This window comes from Oncorhynchus gorbuscha, linkage group LG24 (assembly GCF_021184085.1).
Source record: "Oncorhynchus gorbuscha isolate QuinsamMale2020 ecotype Even-year linkage group LG24, OgorEven_v1.0, whole genome shotgun sequence".
NCBI classification, from domain to species: Eukaryota; Metazoa; Chordata; class Actinopteri; order Salmoniformes; family Salmonidae; genus Oncorhynchus; species Oncorhynchus gorbuscha.
Genome location: NC_060196.1, coordinates 53,678,030 through 53,690,788, shown reverse-complemented (window position 1 = coordinate 53,690,788; position 12,759 = coordinate 53,678,030). Strand labels below are relative to the sequence as shown.

Genomic DNA, 12,759 nt, shown 5'->3' with positions numbered 1-12,759 from the left:
AATGGCACCCTATTCCCTATATAGTGCACCACTTTTGACCAGGACTCTGGTTAAAAGTAGTGCACCAATTAGGCAATAGGGTGCCATTTGGGAGGCATGCAGCATTGACATATAGCTCCTCCACTCCCTTAGTCTGACTGTTACTATGACCATTTTATCAAATGGAATCCACAATACCTGTCATCTCTGCTGATATACTTTGCTGTACCAACCCTTCTTTATAACCCCTCGCTTGGTAATCAGACAAACAACAGTAAATCACCATGCTGACTGGTGATCTACTGTAAAAGATTTTTAAAAATGAGGGTCCACCTCTGATTTATCTGAAGTTGCGATCCATGGATCTGAGCGGTCTGTCTTGGAAAGTGTGGACTCTGAACAGTGAAACTGCCGACGTACCTAATCATGTCAGATAACCAAGTATCTAGAAGACGTTATTTCCTGTATCCATTTAAAGGGAATTCTTCTTGAGTGGTAGACTGGACAGAATGGAAAAAATACTGCAGCTGGAAAGCATCATATGGCTTTGTGCTCAATGTATATGCTAAACAAGGAAAGCTATAAAGAATCAACATGTTTCAGAATTATTATTTTCTTTGCGTATTTTATTACTTTTTGGGGGTTTTGTGGGATTGGTGGCACATACTGTAAGTAAAAATACACATATGACAAAGTTAGACAGATCTAAACATGTCACATTCTCACATGTATACATACACTGTCAACCTCTGCATTACCACTTAACTACACACGATCACAAATTAAAACACAATCTACCTACTTCCCTGCACAGTCACACTGTTATGGTATGTGGTTATACAAAAGATGTGGCAATTACAGAGGCAGTAGGCTGAGGAACTGCGAGTCCCATTATAAATATCGGTGGTATAAATGACAGTTTGAACTAAATCGCATACAGATGAAATCCTTTCCAACAGTAACATTAGCACCAACAGCAGGTTCCGACTGAACACCAGCAGACTACACTTCTATGTGGTAGATACAACAGAACTAGACTATAAATCACATATATCATCGAGAAAGTCATTTTGAGGAAATCTTGCATCATATAGAATGATCAAGCGTGTTCAATTAAATATATCAAAACAGGTCCAATATAGCATACAGTGTCATTTGTAATTGTATACAAATCCGTTGCATTGTACTGTACAGTGAGGCTCGGACTAGGAGGCTCTAGAAGCCAATCTTTTCTTCATACAGAGAGAGGAGCAGCAGGATGCCCCAGCCAGACAGCAGTCCTAAGTTCTGGAGCAGGAACATGAGCCAGGGCCTACGGTTGTCCGCATGGATCATGGTGGGGAGCTGGGAGGAGAAAGAAGCAAGACAATCCACTGCATTTAACTCCTTGCCCAAATATAGCATATTTACAGAGAAAGACGGGCATTAGGGCATTGATGAAAGACATAGGAGCAGCCGTGCCATAACTAGGGGTCAGAGCTCTTCCTGGTCAGGTGACATAGCCAGGAGACACTTAAGGCCCAAGTCATAATTGGGCTTCCAGGGGAAAATGTTGTCCGAAGTTGCAACAGTAACCAAGACGGCAGGGCTTAGAGAAGGGTCATTTGAACAATTAGTGCGATAGACTCTCATTTGAAGAGAAACCCAAAGAAGTGATTCCTCACAGCCTGTTTGAGAATGTGGTAAACCTAGTGTACTAACCATATCAGCCAGACCCACGTACAGGAAGAGACCAGAGGTAATGGCCGCGATCCACTGCTTGGTGGCCAGGTCAGTAGAGACGGTGAGGGCGATGTAGAGTCCGATGAAGGATGTGAGGGCACTGCCCACGTTCAGCATCAAGGCCTTCTTCACTGACAACCCGCTGTGCAGCAGGATTGCAAAATCACCTGGGAGATGTAGGACGAAGAGGTTTAAAAGGGACGTCAGTGATAAAATGTAGGTCTTAGGTTGATGCCATTGGAGGGATTGTGTGAATAGGAATCTGTATGGAGAGAGAAGACGTGGCTAATCATCTACCACTACTACTCATCCAGTCTAACACTTGACTGTTTTGAAATGAAAAAATATTGTCCAGAAATCAAACACCATTTTACTTACACACACACACACACAAATTGATATAAAATAAAACATCTGAAGTACTAATGTGGCTGGGTCTCATTCCCTAAAAACCTCTTTCAACATGACCAACTAGAGGCATCAGTCTACACTCACCCAGTTCGTGAGGCAACTCATGACAGAACACAGCCAAAGACGTGGCAAGGCCGGAATTCCAGGAATCAGAAAAGGCCGCTCCGATAGCCAGGCCATCGGCAAAGTTATGTATCCCGTCCCCTATGGTAACCATGTAGGGTAGCAGACGCTGTTCTAGTGGAGGGGAGAGACAGAAGGGAAATTCAGAGAAAAGTTCAGTCGTCTAAAGAACTAAAGTCAAATTTGGCTATTTTTAATCATGTGTCTAAATTCATATATCACAATGACAGCATTATTGATTAGCTAATGTCATTAGGCTGGAATACAGATGTAGGATCTTAATTTGACCAGTTTCTCACAGCAGGAAAAGTATCCTGTAGCAACAGGAAATATGAATTATTGTGTGGATTATAATTAATGGACATTTTTGTAGGGGTTGATACATTGTTAGTTAGGACAAATCAAGTCTGACATTTTAAAAGGGGAAATTACTATCTTTAGAAGTCTTTTTAAACCTTAAATTTACTTAATGTTTGCATTTTCTGCAAGAACAGGGTGATCAAATTAAGATCCTACATCTGTAGGAACCAGTGGTGGGAAAAAGTACACAATTGTCATACTTGAGTAAAAGTAAAGATACCTTCATAGAAAATGACTCAAGTCAAAGTCACCCAGTAAAATACTACTTGAGTAAAAGTCAAAGTATTTGGTTTTAAATATACTTCAGTATCAAAAGTAAATGTAATTGCTCAAATATACTTAAGTATGAAAAGTATAAATCATTTCAAATTCTTCATATTAAGAAAACCGGATGGCATAATTAAATGTTTTTTATATGTACTTATAGCCATGGGCACACTCCAACACTCACATATTATTTACAAACAAAACATTTGTGTTTAGTGAGTCCACCAGATCAGAGGCAGTAGGGATGACCAAGGACGTTCTCTGTTTAATGAGTCCGCCAGATCAGAGGCAGTAGGGATGACCATGGATGTTCTCTTACTAAGTGCGTCAAATGGATCATTTTTTTGTCAAAATGTAACGAGCACTTTTAGGTGTCAGGGGGGAAAACAAGTCAAAAGTACATTATTTTCTTTAGGAATGTAGTGAAGTAAAAGTTGGCAAAAATATAAATAGTAAAGTAAAGTAGAGATACCCCCAAAAACTACTTAAGTAGTACTTTAAAGTATTTTTACACTGGTAGGTACTGGCAAGCTAGCAGTTATACTGTAGAGTGACTATAACTAAACCATTGAATATTGTGCTTTAATTGTTTATAAAGATTACATAAAGGATGATGTCTCATTTTAATCATGTCAGATAAATAAATTGTTGTCACTGTTGATATTATCATTTACAGTGATATGACAGAGTGTTTTTGGGTGCATCTGCAGATAAAATGTTGTACCCCTGCAGTAATGAATCCCTGTATTGCTGTTCCTCATGGAAGTGAACAAAGCTCTTTGGTGCACATTACCCTTTGTCACGCTAAATGTGTGTAATCATTGACTAGACTTGACTCACACAGTAAGTTCACAGTATATCAGCTTTCCAGTGAACGCCCTGACTGTCAGACCCTGACCTATATTTAATCTCTTCCTTACAGGTTGTATGATGACCTGGGTTGTCTATCTTACCTCTTGAGCGCTGGTTTGGTTCTGGAAAGGCTTTCTCTGTGTCCTCACTGTGCTCACTTTCAACCTTTTAGGATCAAAATTTTACAGAAGTACAACATCGGAATTACAGCAGGCGTGAACAAGTTAGTGGAGGACAAGGTGTTCAGAGACACGGGTAGTAAAGACTTGAGACGACATACTGTGACAGGTAAAAACACAGCCTTTACTAGGATACTGGCTGTTCAGTCATGGACCTCTGACTCAGATCTCCAAGAGAGCATAGGGTTTAGAACGTCACAGGTGTGTCTGTGAATAGGTGGTACAGAACCTACCAGGTCAGTCTGTGAATAAGTGGTACAGAACCTACCAGGTCAGTCTGTGAATAGGTGGTACAGAACCTACCAGGTCAGTGTGTGAATAAGTGGTACAGAACCTACCAGGTCAGTCTGTGAATAAGTGGTACAGAACCTACCAGGTCAGTCTGTGAATAAGTGGTACAGAACCTACCAGGTCAGTCTGTGAATAAGTGGTACAGAACCTACCAGGTCAGTCTGTGAATAAGTGGTACAGAACCTACCAGGTCAGTCTGTGAATAAGTGGTACAGAACCTACCAGGTCAGTCTGTGAATAAGTGGTACAGAACCTACCAGGTCAGTCTGTGAATAAGTGGTACAGAACCTACCAGGTCAGTCTGTGAATAAGTGGTACAGAACCTACCAGGTCAGTCTGTGAATAAGTGGTACATAACCTACCAGGTCAGTCTGTGAATAAGTGGTACAGAACCTACCAGGTCAGTCTGTGAATAGGTGGTACAGAACCTACCAGGTCAGTCTGTGAATAAGTGGTACAGAACCTACCAGGTCAGTCTGTGAATAAGTGGTACAGAACCTACCAGATCAGTCTGTGAATAGGTGGTACAGAACCTACCAGGTCAGTCTGTGAATAAGTGGTACAGAACCTACCAGGTCAGTGTGTGAATAAGGGGTACAGAACCTACCAGGTCAGTCTGTGAATAAGTGGTACAGAACCTACCAGGTCAGTCTGTGAATAGGTGGTACAGAACCTACCAGGTCAGTCTGGGAGATGGACTGCTTGTTATTTTTCTCCTGCAGGTACATCTCCAGGACTTTACCATGGTCACAGTGATGGGGCTCAGACTCCTCCTGGAAACACAATGGCACAATCTATCTGTCTGGGCCCGGAACATGACAACAAAGAACATGTATAGTTGAAGTCGGAAGTTCACATACTCTTAGGTTGGGGTAATTAAAACTCGTTTTTCAAACACTCCACAAATGTCTTGTTAACAAACTATAGTTTTGGCAAGTTGTTGAGGACATCTACTTTGTGCATGACAAGTAATTTTTCAACAACTGTTTACAGACAGATTATTTCACATATAATTCATTGTATCACAATTCCAGTTGGTCAGAAGTTTACATACACTAAGTTGACTGTGCCTTTAAACAGCTTGGAAAATTCCAGAAAATTATGTCATGGTTTTAGAAGCTTCTGATATGCTGACATCATTTTAGTCAATTGGAGGTGTACCTGTGGATGTATTTCAAGGCCTACCTTCAAACTCAGTGCCTCTTTGCTTGACATCATCAAATCAAAAGAAATCAGCCAAGACCTCAGAAAAAAAATTGTAGACCTTCACAAGTCTGGTTCATCCTTGGGAGCAATTTCCAAGCGCCTGAAGGTAGCACGCTCATCTGTACAAACAATAGTACGCAAGTATAAACTCCATGGGACCACGCAGCCGTCATACCGCTCAGGAAGGAGACACGTTCTAGTGATGAACGTACTTTGGTGCGAAAAGTGCAAATCAATCCCAGAACAATAGCAAAGGCCCTTGTGAAGATGCTGGGTGAAACAGGTACAAAGGTATCTATATCCACAGTAAAACAAGTCCTATATCAACATAATCTGAAAGGCCGCTCAGCAAGGAAGAAGCCACTGCTCTAAAACCGCCACAAGAAAGCCAGACTACGGTTTGCAACTGCACATGTGGACAAAGATCGTACTTTTTGGAGAAATGTCCAGTGGTCTGATGAAACAAAAATAGAACTGTTTGGCCATAATGACCATCGCTTTGTTTGGAGGAAAAAGGGGGAGGCTTGCAAGCCGAAGAACACCATCCCAACCGTGAAGCACGGGGGTGGCAGCATCATGTTGTGGGGGTGCTTTGCAGCAGGAGGGACTGGTGCACTTCACAAAATAGATGACATCATTAACAAGGAAAATTATGTGGATATTTTGAAGCAACATCTCAAGTTAAAGCTTGGTCGCAAATGAGTCTTCCAAATGGACAATGACCCCAAGCATACTTCCAAAGTTGTGGCAAAATGGCTTAAAGACAACAAAGTCAAGGTATTGGAGAGGCCATAACAAAGCCCTGACCTCAATAATATTGGGCAGAACTGAAAAAGCATGTGTGAGCAAGGAGGCCTACAAACCTGACTCAGTTCCACCAGCTCTGTCAGGAGGAATGGGCCAAAATTCTGCCAACTTATTGTGGGAAGCTTGTGGAAGGCTACCCGAAACATTTGACCCAAGTTAAACAATTTAAAGGCAATGCTACCAAATACTAATTGAGTGCATGTAAACTTCTGACCCACTGGGAATGTGATGAATGTGATAAATCATTCTCTAATATTATTCTGACATTTCACATTCTTAAAATAAAGTGGTGATCCTAACTGACATAAGACAGGGAATTTTTACCAGGATAAAATGTCAGAAATTGTGAAAAACTGAGTTTAAATGTATTTGGCTAAGGTGTATGTAGACTTTAGACTTCAAATGTATCTACGGGTGATAGCTAACAATTCTCACATTTTAGAACCAGAAAGACCTGAAATATCTTTTGCACTTTATTAAAAGGTGTATTGGAAGTGTGCGTGTGTGGGAGTTCTTTTCACCATGGATCCACCGAACCAGTAAGCTGACAGAACGGAGGTGTTCAGTAAGGAGATAAGGTTTAGAAACCGTCTGAAATGGGGAGGTACCACCTGGTCGTGTCCAATAAGAACCTATATTTTTGTTTCCTGTTGCAATACATTTTGCTACATCGTGCCCTACTGAACACAGCCCAGATGATAGACACTACTTACCCCATGGTGATGCAGGGAATGGTGATGGCTGTCCTTATGAGTGGTGATGATGGAGAAGATAGTCTCCATGAGATAGAAGCAGTAGATGCCAGCCATCATCACCAGTATCTTACAGATGTAGTCTGGAACCTCCTCTGAGTGGCTGTGATCTGTTCCTTCACTGTGAACATGGAGGCCTAGGAACTGAACCAACAGAGGAAACACAGCCACAACCCAGTCTGACAGTCAGCGCTATGACAGTGCTATGACAGTGCAATGACAGTGCAATGACAGTGCAATGACAGTGTTGCGTAGCTCTTATGAAGGCAGGTTCAAGTGAAGTGTAATACACTACACAAGACCAAATACTGGCGATGCAATCAACCTGTGCAGGGTCCATTAGTCTGAAATGACCTCCTTCACTCACTACTGACAGATGAAAGTCTAGAGTGGAGACCAGTACCTATCCACCATATTGCTTTAACCAATCAAGTCCTCTAAATAAGTGGTTGTGAATGAGAGGAAGATAGGAAGTCATGTCGGACCATTGGGACAAATTGTTATGTTGCTCTTATCATTGGCTTTGTAATAACCTAAAGTTCCCTGAAGGAACAAGGGGCCATTTCTCCGTTTGCCCGATCTGAAGGTGTCGTTCTTGTTCCTCACATCGTTATTATTTGACACTGTAGGGGATGACACAGTGTGACAGCCTGCTAATACTTCGCCCTGCGATGTTGACATGATGGATCTAAATGGACTGAGCTGCAGCAGCAGGAAGTATCCCCTTCAGACTTCTGCCCTGGGGGAAATAAGGCTAGGAAGCATCAGATGGGACGACTGTATGTGTTGCTCTGACTTATCATGGTCTCTCAGACATCTGGCTGATCATTGGGTCGCACTGACATTAACCACAACACTTTAATGAAGTGTTGAAGAGGAAGAGGTCTGGCTGGCTAGATAAGTGGTTTTCTTTTCACATTGGACATTCCAGCAACTATGATGGATGCATAACCAGGCCAGTACAGTGCAGCTCAGCTTGAATCAGCTGGGCTCAGTGATGTGGATATGGTACTGTGGTGCTCACCATAGGCAGGAGGTGCAACAGGGCGTCCCCAGTGAGGGAGCCAACGGCCAGGCTGACACAGAACTGGATGACGAGCTGGAAGACACTGCTGCAGGAGGTACACAGCAGCACCATAACGCCAACCAGGGCGGCCAGACAGATCAGCAGATTGGCTATGGAGGCATACACAAACTCTGTGGGGAGAGAGAATTAACATTAAGGTGTTACAAATATAATAACAGTGCCAGACTCAAGCCAATCAGTTAGTCAGTCAAGCCACAAAAGGTCTTTTAGATAATACAGTGAACATTGTGTGATTATGCTTGAAATAGGCTCTCGTCCGACCGAATGCAATAGGCTCTCGTCCGACCGAATGCAATCGGCTCTCGTCCGACCGAATGCAATCGGCTCTCGTCCGACCGAATGCAATCGGCTCTCGTCCGACCGAATGCAATCGGCTCTCGTCCGACCGAATGCAATCGGCTCTCGTCCGACCGAATGCAATCGGCTCTCGTCCGACCGAATGCAATCGGCTCTCGTCCGACCGAATGCAATAGGCTCTCGTCCGACCGAATGCAATAGGCTCTCGTCCGACCGAATGCAATAGGCTCGTCCGACCGAATGCAATAGGCTCTCGTCCGACCGAATGCAATAGGCTCTCGTCCGACCGAATGCAATAGGCTCTCGTCCGACCGAATGCAATAGGCTCTCGTCCGACCGAATGCAATAGGCTCTCGTCCGACCGAATGCAATAGGCTCTCGTCCGACCGAATGCAATAGGCTCTACTCTTTTTGGACTAGAGCCTCAACTTTTGTGATTTTGAATTTTGGAGCATTCATATTTACAAACAGAGGAAATGTATTTCTGTATAGTCTCTCTATAATTCCTTTATCATTAAAAATAATTAACAGGCAGGAATGGGACTTTCTGTATCAAAAGGAAAGGAATGAGTGTTGAATATAGAGTGTACTGTAGCAATCAATAGATCAATCACGAGCACACAATGCAGAATCACAGTTGCTCGGACTGTAGCAGTTCACTCACTCTCTGTGGTGCTGAGCTGGTCTAATGGACCAGTGGGGGGAGAGATGCTGTTGCAGGCACCACTGAGGAGCTGCTGGACCAGAGCTGGGCTGAGCCGGGCCACGTCAGACCTGGACAGGCTAGATCCATTCAGCCCATGGATCTTTATTAGCTCCTCCGGGTTGAAACACGTCTACGTGGAGGAAACAGGGCTGAAACACGTCCACGTGGAGGAAACAGGGCTGAAACACGTCCACGTGGAGGAAACAGGGCTGAAACACGTCCACGTGGAGGAAACAGGGCTGAAACACGTCCACGTGGAGGAAACAGGGCTGAAACACGTCCACGTGGAGGAAACAGGGCTGAAACACGTCCACGTGGAGGAAACAGGGCTGAAACACGTCCACGTGGAGGAAACAGGGCTGAAACAAGTCCACGTGGAGGAATCAGGGCTGAAACACGTCCACGTGGAGGAAACAGGGCTGAAACTCGTCCACGTGGAGGAAACAGGGCTGAAACACATCCACGTGGAGGAAACAGGGCTGAAACACGTCCACGTGGAGGAAACAGGGCTGAAACACGTCTACATGGAGGAAACAGGGCTGAAACACATGGATCACTATTCCCTTTGCAGTGCACAACTTTTGACCAAAGCCCATTGGTCTATTCTTTGAATTGATACTCCTTGTCGCAAACTGATTAACTGACAGTAAGATGTCATTGGGCATTCACAAAGAGGGGACCAATATATTACAAGTAACATGTTATTATCCCTCAGCAGTGTTCCTTCTCATTCAGATTCCTCTAATATAGACATTACCATGGGGAGAATCCTACAGCTGCCAATAGCTCAGGCCATCTACTGCACATCGGAGGCTCATTGGAGATGCAGCGAACACCAGGGGTTTAGCAGTCTGATAATGAGTCAGAGTGAAGGAGCCTGTGTGTGTGTGTGTGTGTGTGTGTGTGTGTGTGTGTGTGTGTGTGTGTGTGTGTGTGTGTGTGTGTGTGTGTGTGTGTGTGTGTGTGTGTGTGTGTGTGTGTGTGTGTGTGTGTGTGTGTGTGTGTGTGTGTGTGTGTGTGTGTGTGTGTGTGTGTGTGTGTGTGTGTGTGTGTGTGTGTGTGTGTCGTTAAGCCCCTGGAGCAATGGCCTTGACCTAATTACAGACAAAGCACCATGGTGGTTGAGAATAACAATTACCAGTTCCCAGCTGCTGATGTTCCTATGGTGGTACCTCTCCTCATGACTCGTCCTGAAGGCATCACCGCCACTTCGACCCCCCCGACCCCTGCTAACAGTACTGTGGTCACTATGGTCATGGTCAACGTGGTCATCGTGACCATGGTCATCGTTGTGTCCCTCTTGATCTCTATGATCGTGATCCTCTTCATGGATTCCACCCAGTTGCAGGCTCTTCATAAGACCTTCCAGCTCTACAGAGATTAATCACAATGATGTGGTTAGTTGGTGGTAGAGTATATTAGCAGGCCATTGAGGAACAGTAATATGCTGGTAGAATATATTAGGCCATTTAGGAACAGTAATATGCTGGTAGAGTATATTAGGCCATTGAGGAACAGTAATATACTGGTAGAATATATTATCAGACCATTGAGGAACAGTAATATGCTGGTAGAATATATTAGGCCATTTATGAACAGTAATATGCTGGTAGAGTGTATTAGCAGGCCATTGAGGAAAAGTAATATGCTGGTAGAATATATTATCAGACCATTGAGGAACAGTAATATGCTGGTAGAGTATATTAGCAGTCCATTGATGAACAGTAATATGCTGGTAGAGTATATTAGCAGACCATTGAGGAACAGTAATATGCTGGTAGAATATATTAGACCATTTAGGAACAGTAATATGCTGGTAGAATATATTAGCAGACCATTGAGGAACAGTAATATGCTGGTAGAATATATTAGACCATTTAGGAACAGTAATATGCTGGTAGAATATATTAGCAGACCATTGAGGAACAGTAATATGCTGGTAGAATATATTAGCAGACCATTGAGGAACAGTAATATGCTGGTAGAGTATATTAGCAGGCCATTGAGGAACAGTAATATGCTGGTAGAGTATATTAGCAGGACCATTGAGGGACAGTAATATGCTGGTAGAGTATATTAGGCCATTGAGGAACAGTAATATGCTGAGTATATTAGCAGGCCATTGAGGAACAGTAATATGCTGGTAGAGTATATTAGGCCATTGAGGAACAGTAATATGCTGGTAGAATATATTAGGCCATTGAGGAACAGTAATATGCTGGTAGAGTATATTAGCAGGCCATTGAGGAACAGTAATATACTGGTAGAATATATTAGGCCATTGAGGAACAGTAATATGCTGGTAGAGTATATTAGCAGACCATTGAGGAACAGTAATATGCTGGTAGAGTATATTAGGCCATTGAGGAACAGTAATATGCTGGTAGAGTATATTAGCAGACCATTGAGGAACAGTAATATAGGCCTGGTAATATGCTGGTAGAGTATATTAGCAGACCATTGAGGAACAGTAATATGCTGGTAGAGTATATTAGCAGACCATTTGAGGAACAGTAATATGCTGGTAGAGTATATTGGCCATTAGGAACAGTAATATGCTGGTAGAGTATATTAGCCATTGAGGAACAGTAATATGCTGGTAGAGTATATTAGCAGAACAGGAACAGTAATATGCTGGTAGAGTATATAGCAGACCATTGAGGAACAGTAATATGCTGGTAGAATATATTAGGCCATTTAGGAACAGTAATATACTGGTAGAGTATATTAGCAAACCATTTAGGAACAGTAATATGCTGGTAGAGTATATTAGCATACCATTTAGGAACAGTAATATGCTGGTAGAGTATATTAGCAGACCATTGAGGAACAGTAATATGCTGGTAGAGTATATTAGGCCATTGAGGAACAGTAATATTCTGGTAGAGTATATTAGCAGACCATTTAGAAACAGTAATATGCTGGTAGAGTATATTAGGCCATTGAGGAACAGTAATATTCTGGTAGAGTATATTAGCAGACCATTTAGGAACAGTAATATGCTGGTAGAGTATATTAGGCCATTGAGGAACAGTAATATTCTGGTAGAGTATATTAGCAGACCATTTAGAAACAGTAATATGCTGGTAGAATATATTAGCAGACCATTGAGGAACAGTAATATGCTGGTAGAGTATATTAGCAGACCATTTAGGAACAGTAATATTCTGGTAGAGTATATTAGCAGACCATTTAGGAACAGTAATATGCTGGTAGAGTATATTAGGCCATTGAGGAACAGTAATATGCTGGTAGAGTATATTAGGCCATTGAGGAACAGTAATATGCTGGTAGAGTATATTAGCAGACCATTGAGGAACAGTAATATGCTGGTAGAGTATATTAGGCCATTGAGGAACAGTAATATGCTGGTAGAGTATATTAGCAGGCCATTGAGGAACAGTAATATGCTGGTAGAATATATTAGCAGACCATTGAGGAACAGTAATATGCTGGTAGAATATATTAGGCCATTTAGGAACAGTAATATACTGGTATAGTATATTAGCAAACCATTTAGGAACAGTAATATGCTGGTAGAGTATATTAGGCCATTGAGGAACAGTAATATGCTGGTAGAGTATATTAGGCCATTGAGGAACAGTAATATGCTGGTAGAATATATTAGCAGACCATTTAGGAACAGTAATATGCTGGTAGAGTATATTAGCAAACCATTTAGGAACAGTAATATGCTGGTAGAGTATATTAGGCCATTGA

At 42.5% G+C, this 12,759-nt stretch overlaps 1 protein-coding gene across 2 annotated transcripts in view; it reads right to left on the bottom strand.

Annotated features, from left to right (window-relative positions):
* Positions 1–573: 573 nt before the first annotated feature.
* LOC124012094 (zinc transporter ZIP4-like) overlaps positions 574–12,759 on the bottom strand; it is an 82,506-nt gene continuing 70,320 nt past the window's right edge. For both annotated transcript variants that reach the window (XM_046325496.1, XM_046325495.1), the window contains exons 4-12: positions 10,178–10,410; positions 8,998–9,169; positions 7,974–8,146; positions 6,911–7,093; positions 4,862–4,957; positions 3,816–3,879; positions 2,197–2,349; positions 1,681–1,868; positions 574–1,323 (exon numbers count right to left, since the gene is read on the bottom strand). In XM_046325496.1, the coding sequence (XP_046181452.1) occupies positions 1,195–1,323; positions 1,681–1,868; positions 2,197–2,349; positions 3,816–3,879; positions 4,862–4,957; positions 6,911–7,093; positions 7,974–8,146; positions 8,998–9,169; positions 10,178–10,410 (1,391 nt within the window). In that variant the 3' untranslated portion in view covers positions 574–1,194. The remainder of the gene's footprint in view (positions 1,324–1,680; positions 1,869–2,196; positions 2,350–3,815; positions 3,880–4,861; positions 4,958–6,910; positions 7,094–7,973; positions 8,147–8,997; positions 9,170–10,177; positions 10,411–12,759) is intronic.